At 38.8% G+C, this 20,711-nt stretch overlaps 1 protein-coding gene across 2 annotated transcripts; it reads left to right on the top strand.

Moving 5' to 3' along the window:
• The first annotated feature begins 851 nt into the window (after positions 1–851).
• LOC137170866 (long-chain fatty acid transport protein 6) lies at positions 852–19,013 on the top strand. 2 transcript variants are annotated; one of them, XM_067574481.1, is made up of 10 exons: positions 853–1,487; positions 5,041–5,244; positions 7,728–7,886; positions 9,252–9,376; positions 12,904–13,098; positions 14,243–14,333; positions 14,449–14,647; positions 15,071–15,168; positions 16,656–16,786; positions 16,878–19,013. In XM_067574481.1, exons 1-10 carry the CDS (start codon positions 1,010–1,012, stop codon positions 17,052–17,054), a joined length of 1,857 nt encoding a protein of 618 aa, XP_067430582.1. In that variant the 5' UTR covers positions 853–1,009; the 3' UTR covers positions 17,055–19,013. The 2 variants fall into 2 exon arrangements, with proteins under 2 accessions (XP_067430583.1, XP_067430582.1); XM_067574482.1 differs by lacking the exon at positions 7,728–7,886 and having other exon boundaries at positions 852–1,487.
• The last annotated feature ends 1,698 nt before the right edge of the window (positions 19,014–20,711 follow it).

Below are 20,711 nucleotides of genomic sequence, written 5' to 3'. Positions count from 1 at the left end.
TCTGAAGCTAATATGAAGCTTCAGTGTCCAAATGAGTCAAATCAAGTAGATATCTTTCAATGTTACAGTCTTTTTAGCGCCAAAGTCCCTCTTTTGTTACTATACTTCCACCACAGGTCAACAGGGAAACACTGTCCGAGGAAACACAAAGAGGGAATTTGATGCTAAAAAGACTGTGAATGTGTCAGATATCCACTTGATATGACTAACTCAGACTGCTGAAGCCTCATATAAGCTTCACATCAACTTTTAAAAATGACTGTGTGGACACACTGTGGATTTTGGCCCCTATCACCAGTATGAACAGAAGGAATGATTACAGAGAGGAAACCTCTTTCACTGTTCATATGGACACCTGACTGCTGTTTTGAGACACACTTGAAAAATTGTGAAATTATCCTTTAATTAGGTATTTAATTACATTTATTTTTATATTGTTGTTTGGGTGTTTTTTACTTTGTGGGTATTTATTTCCTGCACTTTGATAATGACTGTTGGTTGACTGTCATTTCCATGTTCATATGAATGAATAAATTGAACCTATTAGCCAAATACACAACTAAGGACTAAGGCAAGTTACAACAAGGTTTACTGTTTCAATGGTTCAGATCAGGGTTCTTAACAGGTCATTCACAACAGGCTATCAAAGCAACAGGTAGAGGCAGGCGGTCAAAGGGTCATTTACAATATTTTCTGCATCCAGCATCTTCTTGATTTGTAGACGTGTGTTCTGGACATTTTTGCTAATCATTTACTAGAAACCTGGTAGAGGGCAATCAATCAATTTTCGGGTCCATATAACACCTAGGAGCGGCCCTGTCAGATCTACAGACTGTTCATCTCCCTGCTCATAGCTCATTGGCTGTCACTCGGCTGCTGTGAGATTGCATAGGCTAATGTGCAGGCTATCGCTGACTGCAGGTTTCTAAGGCATGCGCGACTGCAGCCTATTATCTCAAGTTCTGAAGCAGTCTTCAAGTGAGGAGTAGCCTAGTGTTTTTACGTCAAGATGATAACTCTGGTGTTTACCAGCCTTTTAGCAGGATTTCTGGCTCTTTTTCTCTACCAGAGAATGACTTATCCCTTCTTCTGGGTGGATTTGATTTATTACTTAAAACTCCGGAGGTACGGGAAGACGTTGCGGGCTCGTATGCAGCAAGGAATCATCACATACCTCGACTGCTTTCTCCACCAAGCGAAGAAGAACCCGAACAAACCCTTCATTATCTTCGAAAACCAGAGCCTGACATACCAGGATGTGGACAGGAGAAGTAACCAGTTTGCGAACGCGTTCAGGACGGAGGGCTCTTTGAAACAAGGAGACATTGTTGCTGTGTTGATGTGCAACGAACCGGACTTTATCTGTGTGTGGTTGGGACTGTGTAAACTTGGCTGTGAAGTCGCGTTTCTCAACGTCAACATTAAAGCCAAATCTCTGCTTCACTGCTTTCACAGTTGTGGAGCCAAGACGCTGGTTGTTGGCGCAGGTATTGCACGTCTCCTCTCACGTTTCTGTACAGTCTGAGAAATTGCTTTAACTGAGGTAAACTGTATCCACCCTGCTCATTGTGCTTTGATTCATGAAGCCTGACTCGCTCAGTACCTTTCTGAGGTGGTTAAAGAAATGTCTACAGTTCTCCTGCAGCCACTCCCCATCAATGGGAAATGGGAGTGGTTGCAATTTACACACATTAAGATCCACGTAAGAACCCATGTTTCTAAAATAGAATGATAAGGCTGATTGTTGCCTCAGCAGGGCCACACAAATACTCTCTCAGGCCTTGAATTCACCCCTCTAAGTTTGGGGTCCCACAATATGCACAGAACACAGTTTACTTCTTGTTGGATATTTAAATGTACAATGTGTTTTAATACACTTTGATATAAAATACAAGACAAGATAGCTTTCATACTTGAAGTCTAATTTATAACAACTCTTTTTCAAAGGACTTTTGTTGTGTTAACATCATGTCAGCAGAATGGGAAGAGATAAGAGATGACCTGCCATTATTCATCCTTATGCCCCCTTCAGAGTTTTATTATAATTATTATTATTATTATCATTGGATTATTGTTATTGATGCATCAATGTGTCAGCAGTATTATAGTAAAAGTATATCATTTACTCAATTATATACTTTTTGGCAGCTTATCTATAATAATTATCTTTTTGAATATGATCATACATTTTGTATGTAAAATCTTAACTTAGAGTGAGTGAGTAACTGTCACATAGTGTAAATATAGTGGAGATAAAATACAATATTTCCCTCTAAAATGTAAGAATACTAGCACCTCAAAATTACATTTAAGTACACTTGAGTCATTGTAATTAGTTACTTTCCCCCACTGGAACATAGACATTGTAAAGGATGTAAATATAGAGCATATTAATGAGAATGATGAAGAACAGAACACTGTACAGTTCAATAAATCTGCTGTATTGTTATATATTTATAGTAGTTAGTTAACAGGTAAACCCAGGAACAAACAAGCCATGTAGAGCCACTTTTAATCTGTTGAATTGATTTTTTTTCAGATGTAGTGGTGAAACAATTAATTAGTCATTCAACAGAAGATTAATCAGCTACAATTTTAATTAGCGATTAAGTGATTTAGTTATTTATCAAGCAAAGATGCTAAATGATGTGTGTGAAGATCTGCTGCTTTTCTATTTGTTCTATCATTGGAAATAACAAAACAATTTGAAGTTGTCACTTTGGGTTCTGGGAAATGTTGACAGGCACTTTTGTTTATGATTTCTAGACTAAACAATTCATAAACAAAAAGCAATAGATAAACTGATAATGAAAATAATTGTTAGTTGCAGACCAATTAAGATTGACAGCTTTTGCAGCCAATGCTTTGTTGAGAGTCTGAAGTTTGTTTGATATCTCAGCGTGCAGAAATTCCCAATATCTCCAATTCAGATACAACTGGGAAGTTTATAAACTATTTTTACACACTGCCATAACATGATTATGGTTCCCATAAACAGTTTTATAACTCAAGACCAAAACAAGATTAAAAGTGTGTACCCTGGACTATAACTGAGGATTTGGGGCTTTTGTTAACCCCTGAATTACTGGACTTAAAGGACAGGTTCAGAAGTTTTCAAGTCTGTCTTAAAACAACAGAAAGGACAGTCAGGAGCCCAAATGAACAGTGAAACATGTTTTTCTTGCTGTAATCATTCCTCCTGTTCATACTGACCATTAGAAGATCCCTTCATAATGACCTTACAATGGAAGTGATGGGGGACAAAATCCACAGTCCTCCTTCTGTGTAAAAATGTATTTAAAAGTTTATCTGAAGCTAGTATGAAGCTTCAGCATCCAAATGAGTCAAATCAAGTAGATATCTTTCAACGTTACAGTCTTTTTAGTGCCAAAGTTCCTCTTTTTGTTACTTTACTTCCACCACACTTACAGGGAAACACTGTCAGAGGAAACACAAAGAGGGAATTTGATGCTAAAAAGACTGTAAATGTGTCAGATATCCACTTGATATGACTAACTCAGACTGATGAAGCCTCATATGGGCACCTGACTGTTGTTTTAAGACAGACCTGAAAAATGTGAACCTGTCCTTTAACTTGTTTTATGTAAATATTATCCACAGTAGACAAGATTTTATTTCACAAATTCTCCAATGAGATGAGAAGTACTGTGTGTTTGCAGCAGTTTTAACATTATTTTCTGTCCTCTATTGTATAGTAAGAGTTTTTTTTAAAGACAGGCCCTCATGATGGAAGTTTCCTAACATGTGAAATGCTATCAGTCACACTGATAGGTGACAGGTAAAGAGCAAAGTACCATGCCATGGCAGCTATATGTTTGAAAGGTATGCAGCCCTGAATCAGAATGATATGATTATATTGACTTTTTACCTACATTCTTGAAGTGTCATGGTCTGTCAATGATCGTGAAAGGTGTTATCTTGACTGCAACCTCAACCTAAGACACATTATCATGCAGGGACGTGCAGAGGATGTTAGAGGGGCAGGGGCCCAAATTCATCATTAAATAAATATATGCCTGGAATGACTACTTTTGCAACACTGTTAAAGGGATATTAAAATGTATGTATTTAAAAGAAACCCATGACTGAGGTTGGTTCAGACACTGCTGCATGATAATTAATGATACATGCAAAGAAATGAAGTGTATTTCAGCAAAATTCTCCTTACATGTCAACCAGTTCAACTCTTACCTGTCGCCCGCTGACTGACATCCTCACTTGAGCAGAGGCTCTACTGCTGACAAAGATGCACTTCCTCTCTCACCTCCATATTCATCTCTTACCACCTCTCCATAGAAGGCATACTGTAACTGCTTCAGTAATGACAGGCAATAAGAAGATGCTGATACTGTATGGCTAAGATACTATTACTATGTGCCAACAAATTAGTTCAATATAATTCACATATCATATTATACTGAGGCTCGGAAGACATCATGCATTTAAGCCACAATTCTAAAATGCAACATATGCGTTTTAGATAAGGTGGTTTATAATGATTTAACAGTGTTATATTATTTAACAGCACATTGGCTGCTTGTTACAGAAGGGAGGGAAACGTGTTTCTTAAATGGGAACTATACTATGCTTTTCCATATTTTCAGTCATACAAATAATGTTATGATGTTGGATGTTAAACTGTTACACATGTTAAAAGTGGCCGGCCTGTCTAATAATGAGATAAAGTTATCCCTGTTAGCAAAAAGCACTGCTGGGTTTAGAAAAGGGCACTTTCTCTCCAAGAGGCCAAATGAGCAGGTGCTCAAGCCCCCTTTGAGGTCAGTCTATGCACATGCCTATTATTGTGTGTGTGTGTGTGTGTGTGTGTGTGTGTGTGTGTGTGTGTAGAGGAGGACAAAATAACAGGAACACCTTACAGTACAATTCAATGTGGTGCAACAACACCACTACCACAGCCTCTAAAATGACGGTAGAGATGATTCAACCGCTCTGTCTACATTCTTACTTACTAGGTTTATGAGGAAGCAATTAGATGACTCATTGTGTTGGTTTATCCAGATTTGGTGCGTTTGGTGGAGGAGGTGCTGCCTGACCTGAAGAATGACAACATGGCTGTGTGGGTGGTGGATCACTCATCATCCTCTGAGGGTTTCAACAGTTTACTCGATAAGGTGGAGCGCATGTCTGGAGAAAACTTAAGCGACCTTCCTAAAGTTGACATCATGTCAAACTTCCTCTTCATCTTTACTTCAGGCACCACAGGTACTGCATGAGCGTTGTATTCTTACAGATGGCCAGCCACCTTACACTGCACAAACATCACACGTCCAAACTACTCTATTCAACACATTATTGTGTTTATTAAAAAATGTATTGTACGTATGTATTATTGTATTAATATAAAAAAACAGAGGAAGCACTACTTAGATCTATGATATGATATATGACTTTATTGTCACACTGAAATTCATTTTGCAAGTGCAAGGCAACTTTATTTGTATAGCACATTTGAGGGCAATTCAAAGTGCTTTACAGAAAATAGAATAAAAAGAATATTGTAGCAAGAACAAGTCAAGTTATTAAATAAACCCACCAATGTGACGGTAATATAATAACTATTAAAGCAATGAAATTAAAAATGTCCTCAGGTAGTTTCATTTGAGAGGGTGACACACGGATTAAACATACGGTTACACATATGACACTTTTCATAACACATCATACATATCACGTCATATCCTCTGGATTCAGATCTCAATTACCAGCACACTGATCTTGGTAAGCAACAGGATAGACTAAGGTACAAAAGAAGTCTTCAGTTTGTTGTGTTTAAATTGAGGAACAATTAGAGGGCAGAATTTGGGATTTTCGTTCAGCACATGCAGGGAGTCAGAAGAGATACTGTTAGCAAGTCTGAGCATGCTCTTGTTGTGAGCTACTTGAAAGGAGTGTGCCACAGGTTGGCCAATAATCTTTGCTCAAATTCAGATTTGTATAGCTTAGTTTTATAATATTAAATAAAATAAAATTTATAATAATAATATTAATAATAATCTTTATTTCTAAGTTTCACAGATTGGCTGCTGAACCAGGCTGTACTGCAGTAGAGCATGACACTCTGAGTAACTGATTTAAAAAAACAGAAACATGATCTGGCTACTGGCTCCAAAAGATCTGAGTCTACGAAGAATGTAAATGTGCTGCTGTATCTTACAAATAAATTCTGCATGAGGAGTCCACAACAGGGTGGCGTCTATCATAACGCCACCCAGGTATTTATATGAAGAGGATATCTGACTGTGATAAAAAACAAAGTGTCCACAAGTAAGGCAAAGGAATCCCTTACAAACATTTTATTAAAAAACAGACCAATGTGTGTCAACAGCTCAACCAAACACACACACACACACACACACACACACACACACACACTATTTCATCATACAAGAGACTGCCTCCCACATTATACTACAGTCAATGAATGGACACTGTGACAGTAATAGTAATGAAATCATAGTAAATATGAACAATACATAACAAATAAAAGTAAAGTTCATGTTTCTTTCAGGATAAACTGTAATTAGTTTACTTCAGTTTATGTTTAGATACCAAAACTAATGACATTCCTATCAGCCTCAGCTGTACTTAGTGTTTAGTGCTAATTAGCAAATTAGCTAAAACGGTAAATGAAGATGGTGAACATGGAACTACAACATTTATACCTGCTGAACATTAGCATGCCAACATTGTTATTGCTAGTATGTTGGTTAGCTCAACATTTAGCTCAAAGCACTGCTGTCCCCATAAGTACAGTCTCCATTTGTTATGGGTGCAGTTAAAAGATGAAATGCAGTAAAAGTGATAAATAAAATTTTGCCCAACTCCACTTTGCTTCAGAACAGCAGTGGAATCACAAAACCATTTCAGAGGTTAAAATGTGCTGTGCTAGCACATGCAGAAGTAACTTCTAACTAAGTAACTAACTACACTACAAATTAAAGGATTTGGCTGGTGATCATCTACACCTTTTGCACTGTCAACAAATCTCATGTTTGGACCCAAATCAACAATGAACTGATCTACTAACAAGTATTGTGTGTATCCACAGCCTGATATATCTTATTCCTCTGTGCCGTAGAGCTCTTTTGTTGTCTATTAACTATTAAAAACACATCAGTAAGCCATACCGCTGCACTAGATAACATGTTCCATCACCCCTGAAGACACTGGTTACTGCAACTTGTTTAGAAATGGCTAAACAATGATATGGATAAGATAGCAACCAGTCACTTGCTTGTTGTGCTGCATATCACAACCTCTTGGCTTTGTACTGAAGTTCTTTGAGAAATTTATAATGTAATACAAAGTCAAGGTTGTGATATGCAGCACAACAAGCTAACTGAGCTGTAAATAGAACCACATTTACAGGGTCTTTGGAGCCGTTTCTAAACAAGCTAAACAAGCTACAGTAACCACTGTCTTCAGGGTGAAGGAACATGTCACCCAGTGCAGTGGTGCGACTCACTGATGTGTTTTTAATAGTTTTTGGACAACAATGCAGGTCTACAGCACAAAGGAATAAGATACATCAGGTTTTGGACACACACACAATACTTACTAGTAGATCAGTTCATTGTAGGTTCGGTACAGCAAAGACTTGTTTACAATTTAAAAAAAAATGGTCAGCCAGATCCTTTAACAAGATGTGGACCATCTCTGCAGTAACTGGTGCCATTCTCTTACAGGTCTCTCTAAGGCAGCCCGTGTAGGTCATCTTAAAGCCATTATGAGTATGGCTTTCTTTCAGATGTGTGGAGCCACATCTGATGACATCATCTACATCACTCTTCCTCTTTACCACATGTCTGCTTCACTGTTAGGGATCGGTGGATGCATACACCTTGGTAAGAACAGCTGTACTGTAGTCAATGTAGAATTTAAACTGAGGCTTTGGAGCACACTTCCCAGAGGCACTCGCTTTACCCCCATTGTCCACCACACAGAATCCCGTTCCACCTCAACCGACTGTCACGCTATAGTTATTGATAACTGGTATGTAATTAATATTTTTCTCCGTATTTCATAAGTTATTTACTTTGTCTTGACATACATATAGCAATTTTTTTTTTGTTCATGTCACTGTCCTCCGAGTTCTGTGAAGCAGCAGAAGCACAAGCACACAAGCACAATTCTCGAATCATCTCCTAATACATAATTTTCAAGACGTTTGGAAAGAACTCTTGACAAACAACTATCAGTTTGACCAGTACTTAATGCAGTTTGTCTGGAAACATTACTGTAACGACAAAACCCCTGTCCAGAAGTCATTGCCCCTGGCTTCTGTTCACCAAGAAATAGTTCCAGCATGTAACTCCCCCTAAAAAACTAAAAATATAACTTTTTGTGTACATTAAACAAACAAGATACAACATGTAAATCAGTAAGATTGAGAGGTGTTGGTAAGTGTATTTTTTAATTTTCGACAGAGTCAGACTGTTTCCCCTGCTTCCAGTCTGATATGCTAAGCTAGGCAGATTACATTCTAACTGCTCCAAACTTAACACAGACATGAGACCAATATCGATTTTCTCATCCAACTCAGAAAGAAAGAGAATTAGTGTATTTTCAAAAATGCTGAACTATATTGTACCTTTAAGGATTATATATATATATATATATATATATATTTTTTTTTTTTTTTTTCTTCTTATAGCTGTTTGAGTTGGAAAACACACCCCATCCCCTGATGGCTGGGTCAACATAACCATTTTCCTTTTGAAGTATCAGGTCTAACTATGAGCCAGTGCAAAAACAAAGCTCAGATTTAGTTTTGCAGCTTTTACTGTTTCTTCCTCATATAATTATTTGTTTGGTTGCAGTGACTGTCCTTCAGCGAGCTGTGCTTTCCCACACATTAACTGCAGCTTAGAGACTGTGGAAGCATATGATCCTGACAAACACACAATTCCTGGAAGATTTTCCATTTATATTCAGCACATTGTGAGATCCAGGGCAAATGCTGGAGGAAACCAACATAACCACGGATATCCTTTTTATAGGCCTATAAGGAATTCTCACTTCCTCATATACCAGGAGAACAGGCCGAAACAAACTAGAGGACTTTTCTCACTACAGCTCCTTCTATAAATAATTTATATTGTCACTGTTAGACATATAGTATGAATGATAAGCCAGTAGTATTCCCCGGCATATAACCTTACACTACTTACTGTTTCCATCTTCTCTCTGTCTTTTCCTTTGGATCACAGGTGCAACATGTGTCTTAAAAAAGAAGTTTTCTGCCAGTCAGTTTTGGAAGGACTGTGTGAAATACAATGTGACTGTGGTGCAGTACATAGGAGAGCTCTGTCGATACCTGGTAAACCAACCCATGGTAAAACGATATTTAAAATCACTTTCTTCATTCTAAATTAGAACATTTTAGACTTGAATTTGCAGCACAAGTTCTAATCACAGCAGTGACCCCTAGAGACCTCATTGTTCATTATAGTCAGTGATAATGATGCCACAAAAGAATTATTTGAGCATTATGGTGCTCAGTAAATATCATGGAATCTGCTCTATGTACTATGTACTATGTGTTTCTTGTGTGGACACAAGAAGTGTCCTGATGGTGGTGCAAGAGATAAGGTCTAGGTGTCCTCGGGGGACCATGAATATTAGTGATAGATTGATGTGGCCTTATAAAGCTTTGGGGCTTTTTTTCCTGTTTGTGCCAAAAAATATGCGGTATCGTGTCACTGAATGCAGCAAACACAGTAATTGATCATATGGTGGTTTGCAGATATGATGGCAGATTTTATAGTTTCAATTGCATATGTGTATATATAACCCTTAATTTGAATGTAGTGATCTTCCTGTTCAGCTAAAGAAGGGCTGCAGAAAATGTATCTGTATGTATGTCCTATTTTGCAATAAATTGCAATAATCTTTTTAAAATTTATTTTCAATCAATATTTAATTTGTATTAGTTCAATTAAATATAACTTTATTCATAAAACCAAATACAAATAAAAATAACAAAGCTCTTAAAACTAGATTGTAGACCAACTAGACCAAAACTGGATTGACTTAGGGTCCCTCTACAAGACTGGACCAGGATCAGGTAATAATGCAGGAGCAGCCTTAGTTGATATTGTACTTAAGTGTTGCAAATTCTCTAATACATTGCATTTAACAAAACTATACCTCTACCTCTATACCACAGCAACAGTCCATTTTGGGTTTCTTCATGTAGTTTTCATTCATGGTATGTAAGTATGTGACAGGTACTTCATATGAGTGGAAAGGTGATGTATTGTGATTGAGACACATTTGCAGAATGATGATGATTTATTAAAATATTACCTCATCATAAGAGTAGCCTATTCTCTAATTTATTGGCTGGCCTCCTGTGCTAGCCACTTTCTCCCGGTTCTAATTGTAATGCCTGCAGAGGAGACAATGGTGTTGGTTGAGTCTCTATAAAGTAGCACCTCTCTGCCTCCAGTGATCTGTCATGCCAGTGAAAGGAAGCTGCAGCTTGTTGGTGTGCCCATATAGGGCAATGCAAGTTAGGCTCTTTGGTAGGCCCAGCCACCTGCAAAGTAACTGGCTGTCCACGATGGTCATTGGAACTTCATATATCAGCGTTTGCCAGAGAAGTCTCGGCAGGATACTGTGCTGATAAATCCATGCCTTGACCATCCTGGAAGTCCTGATCTATCCACTGCTCATAACCATGCTTTTAGCTCTGTTGACTTGACCACCACAGCATCTCTGAGGGTGCAATCAAAGATATTCCCCAGGCTCTTCACAGGCTTCTCAGACACCAGTGGAATTTGGACTCCTCTCAAAGAGAAGCGATGCTTGTCAGACACTCTTCCCTTCCTCAGGACGAAGGACCTGGATTTGACTGGCTTGTAACTCGTTCTTGCCCAAGTAATGAGCCTTTACGGTCCTTGGAGGAGCCATCAGCATCCTGGCACTGATGCTGTGACAGTCAGGTCATCTATGAAGGCTCTGATTGGAGGTTGACGTGTGCCAGATCTGGACAGGGGGCCCCTACATTCCACTTCTGCTGCCTTGACAAGCATGTTCATCGCCAAGGCAAACAAAGACACTAATTTGGTACAACCAATGATAATGCCTTTCTCTAGGTGATGCCACGCAGATGTTGAATCCCAAACTGAAACTATTGTATTAGTCCAGTAGTAGTAGTCTTTGATCCTCTCTGGAACATGGTATCTTGTCAGCACTGTTGCCTCAAGATCAAGTGGAATGGATCCATAGGCATTAGCAAATTCCAGCCAAACGACTGCCAGGTCTCCTCTATTTTCCCTTGCTTCACAGATCAACTAGGTAACCACTCCTGTGTACTCTATACAGCCCAGTATGCCTGGGACTTCTCTCTTCTGCACTGCGGTGTCAATGTACAAATCCCTCAGGAGGTACACTGTCAGGCAATTAGCAAGAATCTTGAAAAAGACTTTGCCTTCCTCACTGAGCAGGCAGATGGTGGGGAACTGTGTGATGTCACTTGCGTTCTCCTCCTTTGGTATCCAGACACCTTCTGCATGTCTCCACTACTTGGCTACCTTCCCCCTCCGCTATACTACCCTGATGAGTCTCCACAATATCTCCAGGAGTCTCGCGCAGTGCTTGTACGCTTTGTATGGCACTTCACTTGGCCCTGGAGATGAGTTAGTCCGACTGACTGTATTCCTGACTTCTGCCAGGGTGGGCTCCTTGATGTTAAACAGGATCAAGGGTTCAGGTGGTGTAATTAGTTCTTTGCAAGTCTTCCAGGTGAAGTCTTCCTCTCTCCTACTGTCGCTGTCGCTAAGATGTAGATTGATGTCTTCTTCTGGGCATGCAAGGGTCCTGCTCCACCTCTGCTCAAGCAGCTCTTCAGTGAATCAAACCCTTACTTACCCTTCTCCTGTGCCACTCAGGGCATTGGAGGGAGATGAACTTCCATATTAGAATGTACTGAAGCTCTGTGAGGGCTGGTCTGTCCTCCTGTCTTGCCTTCCTCTACTGGTGTTTTAGAGACTTCAACTCTTTCCTAAGCTGGGTGATCTTGACCTCGCACTGATTTGGCATAGCTATGTTGTTACTGGCTTTTGGTTGTTTGAAAGCAAATCTCTCAGCGCCAATGCTGATAATCAGGTCACACATCAACTGGAGTCATTGATCCACTTCCCCCCTTGATGATACTTTGAGGACAGTATCAACATCCTCATCAAAGTGGTGCCCCTCAGTCTCCTTGTTTGCGGCAGGCCACAAGATCTGGCAATGTTCAGATGCTGCTAGGTGCGGCATGTGGAGCTCAGAGATTCTGGACACGGTGGGGTGGCTTCGGCCCCTGCTCCTCCTCCATCATCAGGTGCAGTGCAGTGCTGTTGCTCCACTTGCTTCCTCCTGGTGCAGCCCATCTTGGTCTGGTGGATTCTCACACCTTTCAGGTTCTTGCAAATTTTACCACAAAAACAGGGTCACTTGGCTCACTTGTCTTGAGCATAATATATAACATAGTTCAGCATCAAAAGTTAACCGTCTAACCATTGATATATTGATGAAACACGGAAATATTGTGCTTCACAGGGTGAAGCATGTGTTGGCGCCTTGTCTGCCCATCACCAATGACTAAACAGCAGATCAGATTGAAGATTTCTCATCATTAGAGAGCTTTGTACTTATTGAGAACTATGTTTTCACTTTTACAGATCTCTTAGCAGTTTCCCCAGCTTCCAGTCATTATGCAAAGCTATGCTAAAGACAGGACACACAGAGATGCATGTGATAATCATGTCTTGCATGTGACACCTGACTCTAGATAAGCTAGTGCATAAGCATATTTCCCAAAATCTTGGAGTGCTTGAATTCTGCTTTTTAATCCAAGCTTTTTCCTGCCTAAAGGTTCCAGAGGAGAGAGCTCACAGTGTTCGGCTAGCAGCAGGAAGTGGTCTCAGGTCAGATGTGTGGAAGGAGTTTGTCAAACGCTTTGGGAGGATCAAGATCAGGGAGGGTTACGGCTTGACCGAAGCCAGCATCGGCTTCCTCAACTACACAGATGAAGTGGGACCAATTGGGAGAGCAAGCTACTTCAACAAGGTCAGGAATAAAACATTTCCTCACATTTCCTCCTCATCAAACATATTGGAAACCACTTTTCCCCATTTTTAAAGTTTGCCTCAAAAGGTCTACTGACTGTAAAATGATGACAGAATCACATTTCCTACATGGCAGAATATTATGTTTCAAGGTCAGTTTACCAGAAATGGTTATCTCAGTTTGAAAGATATGTACATTGATGCACTAAAGAAAAGATGATATTTAGTGCATTATGGGAAATGTAAGATTCAGTGTTTTTGGAGTACTCCAGTTGAAGATAATAAAGCCATTTGAAGGTCCATTACCTATATGCTTCTCTGAAAAACGCCTTCAGAGGCTTAGGGATCCCACTCTGTTAGAACAAAGAGCCTAAACATGATTGGATAATGGGTTTATGTACATTTATTTCAAATGATACAATTAAAACAATTTAGAACAAATAGATGACATTTATTCCCTGCTGTGATTTCCCCCTTTTTTTTCCTTACAGTGACTCTTTCATAGCTGATTACAGGGAAATCTCCATAAGCTCTTGTACATTTCATGGCTGGAACCAGCTTGGCTCTTTTTTCTCTATGTGGCTGTTCAGAGTAGTCCTTATTGATGTAGATAGATGTATCAGTTGCTTGTTTTTGAGTCTGAGTAGCTTGATTACATTCAGCCTATGTTTTCTATTGTCTGACATGTATTTCCCATTCCTGTGGGCTCCACTATGTTCACCAGCTAGACTGAGTCTGTTTGCCGTTTGGTGCTGGGTATGTAGTGTATAGTGGGTTTATCAGAGCTCTGTCACTGGTCACAAAATATCTGCCTGCTGTTGCTGGAAACCATCTTGATGAGAGCGCTGAGACTGAACCAAACAGTAAAACTGTGTGATGCAAAACCACAACAACAGCTGAAAAATGCTAAAGCTCAGCAGGACTGTAGAGATGGTAATAATTCACTGTGGGTTCAACACTGCAAGTAACTCTTTTTCATGCAAAATAATTTAATTCATTGTTTAATATACAAATACTGATTAGTTAAGTTTTAATGTACACGATAACGGTTAAAGTTACTGAAAAGCATCTCCTTCTAATATGACCTATTAACTGGTAAAGCAGTGGCTAATCAAGTCACAACTATTGTCAATCTTCTATTTCAGCTTTCTATGTCATTTGAGCTCTTGAGATATGACACACAAACATACGAGCCGGTACGAACAGACTGCGGAAGATGTTTACGAGCACAAATAGGTAAATTAAACACATGACTGACTCCTTTAACATGAAAGTCATTTCGTCTTCAGCACATAGCTGTATGTACAGAAGAAAAGATGACATGTACACTAAATGTCCATCCTGTGTGCAGGAGAGCCAGGTATCCTGGTAGCACCTCTGACAGCTATGAACCAGTTCCTGGGCTATGCTGGGAACAAAGTCCAGTCTGAGAAGAAGCTGGTAAGGGATGTGTTCAAGGTTGGCGACGTCTACTTCAACACTGGAGACCTCCTGCTTCATGACCACAGGGACTTTCTGTACTTCCGGGACCGCATCGGAGACACCTTCAGGTACCTTCAGGTTACTGTCTGTATGATTAGAACTTGTGCTGCAACTTGACAAACATTGGTGTCATATAGAGCAGAAACCCTGTCCCAATGTTATCTAACTGAGATTTGTCAACATCTATCTAATGTCTCATGAATGTGTCTTATAATATTGTATAGTACATATGTGGAATGACGAGGCAAAATGTATCATGTATTCCACTGTACATGATCTATTTTAAAGTGTAGTGTAAACCAGTTCAATAGTGTCCTCTGGTGTCCAAGAAGGTTCATGAAATATTTCCATCATACCAGACAGCTAATGTGAAATATCTTTGACACATATTTGTTATACATAAGGATTACATGTACTGTGTTTGTGTATGTATGTATATATGTGTTTGTTCTCAGGTACAGTATAACTGCATCTAACACTGTGTCCTACAGATGGAAAGGAGAGAATGTTTCCACTACAGAGGTCTCAGAGGTTTTAGGTCATCTTGATTTTATCCAGGAGGTCAATGTCTATGGTGTCACCGTACCAGGTCTGTTGACACTGTGATTTCTAATGCTGTATAACCATAGATATACAAATGTAGATACCACATTGGGTGTTGCTAGTCATTGTATCATCACAGCTGCCTTATTGGTCTGCGGTAGTTGCCCCTCTGAATGCTAGCAAGTATATTGTGGGAAGGGGTCTATCTGCTCTTACAGCATAGTAACTCACTGAATTGTCAATCAATAATTTTTCCAGCAGTTTGTGTTGTTACAAAATACTAGACATGTACAGTATGTGAAATACAGAATACTTTGAACTTTGTTGATCATAAATGAAGGTTTTCATACCAAAATACTGCAAAGTAACAGTAGGCTGATATTACTACAATAAATTTAATTTGAGCCTACATTTTTTAATTATTCTAGAAGTTTATTGTTTTCATATTGCATTGTTATATGCTACTGTGATGATTTAAAAAATAGAATAGAGACTCAATACTTATTTATTTAATGTTTATTTGTAGAGGGACAATTATATAGCATGAATTAATGCCACATACCACAGCATTTATAGCCTAAGCTAGTCTGCAATGCCCATCCCTAGATAGGCCTATAAAATACACAAAACTCAACAATAAAATACATGTAGAACAGCACAAAATGCAACAATACATATATGCACATTAAAGCACAAAACTCAAGAAAAGAAAATACATACAAAACAGCACAAGACACGAATATAAACAATTTACATATAATGATAAAGTATCATCATGTATCACTGATCACTACATGACTGATCTTTTTTTTTTTTAAAAAAAATGTCAAATGTCAGTGCATGTCAACATGCTTCACAATTCTGTTTTAATGATATTCATATTTTCACATACTCTACTAATGTTTCCTACACTATTAACGTCAATTATGTAAACAGTGAGTTATATCATTGTTTACAGTGTCTGTGGTGCAGATTGCAGGGAAGTGTGCATTGGATGCACTCGTGACACACTTCAATACCAGATGGGATCAGAGAGAATGCATTATCATACATTCTAGGTGGGGATGTTGGAGGCTGTGACAATTGTGGCCAATCATATTCACTAGTTTAGTCCCTTTAAACACAGGGCTTTCCCTGTCATGATGCACTGACAGCTTGGGAATCCTGCAGAATGTGTAGAAATTTAAGAGCGTTCAAACACTCTTAACTTCTTCTTCATTGATTGTTGTCAGGAAACAAGGCCCTTATTTGTGACTGACTGAGGCTAAGGCTCATGGGTAGCATAGCATTTAGAGCCATCTGCCAAAGTCCTGTGTTTCTGTGTTAAAGAACATTTATAAAACTTAAAATGGGAACAAATACCTCTGTAACCATTGTTGCCTTCTAATTCACAGCTCTGCTGCATGTTGCACCTGAAAGCCTCCATACTGCTATATCATAGACAAATCAAAGTATGAGAATGAAGGTACTGTGGGTAGTTTGCCCTTGTTTATTTCAGTCTGACTGTGGTCTTTTTCCAATCTGTGTAAGCAGGATATGAAGGTCGAGTAGGCATGGCTGCTATCGTCTTCAAACAGGATCACAAATTAAATGGCCCAAAACTCTACAGCCATTTAGTAAAAACACTCCCTGCTTATGCCTGGCCATGGTTTCTCAGAATACAGGTAGGTCACACAGGTTTTCATCACCTTCAGTATGTTTTCTTAAAAGTGACAATATAGAGTTTTTCACTTGTATCCCTCCCTGTGATTTCAGACCTCTCTGGATGTGACAGAGACCTTCAAGCAGCAGAAGGTGAAGCTGGTCCATCAGGGATTTAACCCAGAGATCACCCAGGATCCTCTCTATTTCCTAGATATCTCTCAGAAGGACTATATTCTCCTGACAGTATCTGTTTATCAAGACATTGTGTCTGGAAAAATCAAACTATAAACACTTTAGGACAACTGGACAGTTAATGCAGTAATGAGTACTGAGAGGCAACAGTGGATCTTAAGATAAGCTAAAGATCCATCTAAATCCATACAAAGGCTACATTTCCAGTCATTTGGATTTAAAACCGTGATCGTGGATGGATAGATAGATGAAGAGACCTCTTTAAAATAAAGTTTTATCTACCTACCTTTACATATGTCAATGAGTTGTGACCAGTTCAACCAAAGACTGGTTCTTTATTCTTGATGATTGTTTGATTTATTTGAATTATTATTGTTATTATTAATTGAATTATGTTGGCCCGAGGACGTGAAATTGTCCAATAATTCGCAAGAAGTTAAACTGTTTTTTTTTTCCTGCTTTCCTATCCTGTTAAACATTCCAAACACCCTCAGATTTATCTCGTGTGTAGACAGTTCAACCATGACAAATCATGGCATTAAGCCTCAGCTGGTCGAAAACTAGTAACTCCGTTCAGTATATTCTTTTATTTAGTGTCTGACTTATATTGTGAATCAGGATTTAAATTATCAGGAGTTTAGCCAAATTTGGGTGAAAAATCCCTTACTTTACACCATAAATTCTCCAATAGTGGCCGGGTTCACTGTATGTTTTACAAGCCTGCAGAAATTCAGAGAAAAAGTAGGCCTTTGATGCCCTGAAAAATAGCATATATTTTTTTCACATCATGTTAGATGTCATATAAAGTGGGTCTTCCTGACCCTGCTGCATCAGACTGTACAGTAGCAGGTTGCAGTGTGAGTCTGGACACTTACCACAACTCAGTTTCTCACTGCTGGCTGTTTCATTCTTGGCTGTTCCTGGTCTCTCGGACACCAAGCACACCCGTGATTATAAGGCTGTGCTCTGTCACATGTGTGTGGATACATATTATAAACCTCATCAATCTCAAAACTAGCATTATGATCCGTGTTTATTATTAAATTTGACCTATCTTGGCCACTCGCCCTTATCTGACGTCTTGAGCCTTCTAGTGGCTAAAGACGGGATGATCACTTGCTTTTGTAGTAGGCTTTTAATTTGACAACAAATTGACAAATTGATGCTTAACAGCATCACAAAAAAATAGAAGAAGCACCTAGAAATAATTGTTGAATGAAAACACTATGTCATGAAAAGAGAAACTGTAGATATTTGCTAATTTAATAATATAAATGAATTTGATATTAAGGCTGCTTCAGAAATAATATACCAAGTAAGCTATTCAAACAATGGAATTCAAATATTTTATATTTTCAACATTGTTGAAAATTATGTTTTATATCAAGTTTTTAGTCCAGTTCCTATTTTGTGATTAAACTCACTTTTTTCTCAGTTTTCTTTTTAATCTCTTTGTTAAACAGCCTTACATGAACATGCATCCGTTGAAGAATGGTGCAGTCTCATCCAAAATCATGAAAGAATGAAAAATGAGTGTCGCAATGTGAACACATCAGCACAGATCAGCAGCCAGAGTCAGATGGTGTGGGGATTTTAAACAGTTTTTACATTTATACAGTGAGGTAAAATTGGTCATTTTTTAAATTATTTTTTAGTTTCCTGAAGGTGGCACTATAGCAACTGTCCAACTTTGAAGCTGTAAAAACTTAACATAGCACTTGTAACATTCGAGTAAATACTCACATATAATGTGTGACCTGGTGGAAATTCCAATTAAAAAATCTTCATTTTAACTTGAATTTCACCTATTTTATACCATCTTTCGACTTTGATGTGATTAATTATTCAATTGAATTTTGATATCTATCTATGAAAGAACAGTAAAAACTGGCCGACAAGACTTAGACTGTCAGCACTTCTGTTAAAATCATCCCTAATAACAGAGGTAATATTTTCATATTTATGTACATTTCATTTGTTAATAGACATTGAAGATGAATTGCTGTAGTGTAATGTACTGAAATTTTGACAAAAATAAACTTTTAATTCATGGCACATCTTTTGTCTGTAAAATATGAACTCTCTACTGCAAGGTTGTCCTGAGCCAACAGAGTCTTGTAGACCATCACACCATATTTCACCCTTCCAGGGAGGAGAGCCTGAGTCGTTATGAGGTGGGGGGCATATCTCGGACTTTGAGCTACTTAAAAATAACAATGTCCTGACATCTCTGATGGAGCTCAGGATTCATCCATAAGTTCAGCTTTATTACAAACAATTCCACTGTATTAATCTGGAATCTGTGTGTAACAGCTGATCTGTGTAGGTGTGTAACAGAACATGAATCACCGTCGGATCCTAACCGGTGTTACCACTGCTGTGCCGCGTGCGTAAATGCGCACACCCTCTTCTCTTCTTAAGTTTAGAGAAGTACTTGTCGTTGCAGCTGTTGTGTGATGCTGCAGCCAGCTGTGACACACAGACAGCTATGGATAACAAACAAAACATCAGCAAGCTTACTGATGTTTCTGTGAAATCCTGGATACATTCAGTGAAACCTGAACGACATTATGGTTAGATTCAGACAATCTGTTCAGACCTGCCTGTGTCACACTAATAGCTGTATAGCTGACATTTCAGTAGATAGAGTCGTGGCTCTATCCACTAATCAGAAGACCGGCTTTCTATCCCCGGCACCTTGCATGACAGCCTCTGCCATCAGCGTATTGTGAAAGTGGCATGCTTTGAGTGGTCGGAAGACTAGAAAGGCGCTATATAAATACATTCCATTTATCCATTTACCAAAGATGCGAAATACTAGAGAAGTAAAAGAAGCAAAATACATGAAAGAGAGCTGTGTGTGCGCGCACCTCTGCTAATTACAGACGCGCAATTTGAGGCTTCTGTGTTCTCTGCAGTTTTCATTATGGACCAATCTGTGTGTTGGTCCATGTAGAGAAAAGCCCGCAACACTGGAAACCTCTCCGCTCACCCATTCAGACACAAAACAAGGACAAATAGCACTCAGCTGCAGAACTTTATGGGTGTGTTTTCGCCGTCATATCATTCGCGCAAAATCTTTTGTGAATCGGACCTTGAGGCAGTGCAGATAGCGGCTGCAAATGATGCGCAATTCATGATGCTATCAGCGGCCTCAGTGTCAATGAACAATAAAACACGTGAAAGTCAAAACTCAACGCTAAAATGTATTATTTTTGTTCATGAAGTCAACTTTCTGTCATTAGGAAAAAGAAACACGATGACTGTGTTGTATGTAACAGTGTGTAAATCAATACAAATATCGCTCTGTGGATGATCTGAAACAGGTGTTTCATCCTTTATGTTAACGAGTGTTACGTACGTCACTGTCAGTTGATGTCTTCTTGTGAGAATTCTCCTCAGCTCTACTGAGAGATTTAGCATCTTTTTTAGCTCACAAGTAAACTTCATCACATCACATGGAACCTTGCGTGTGCTACAAAGCTGTCTAAAAAGAAGCACCTCAGTGATGCTGTCAAAGATCCAAATTTGAATGTTTAATTAAAAATCTGAGTCACTTCCTTTGTTAAGGGGAAAGCTGTGGGTAAAATAGGCAGACTCGTGATATAACATTATGTTATATATACAGTTGATAAATAGATCTATGAGGGAAGCAGCTCTCTATGATGCTTTAAAAACTGCACAATCACACCAGTTTTTAAGATGGGATGAGTCAGTCATTGATGCAGCTACATGCTAATTCTAGACAGAAGG

Source organism: Thunnus thynnus, chromosome 19 (genome assembly GCF_963924715.1).
Source record: "Thunnus thynnus chromosome 19, fThuThy2.1, whole genome shotgun sequence".
Classification (NCBI taxonomy): Eukaryota; Metazoa; Chordata; class Actinopteri; order Scombriformes; family Scombridae; genus Thunnus; species Thunnus thynnus.
The sequence above is the reverse complement of the archived record's forward strand: the minus strand, read 5'-3'. Positions and strand labels throughout refer to the sequence as shown.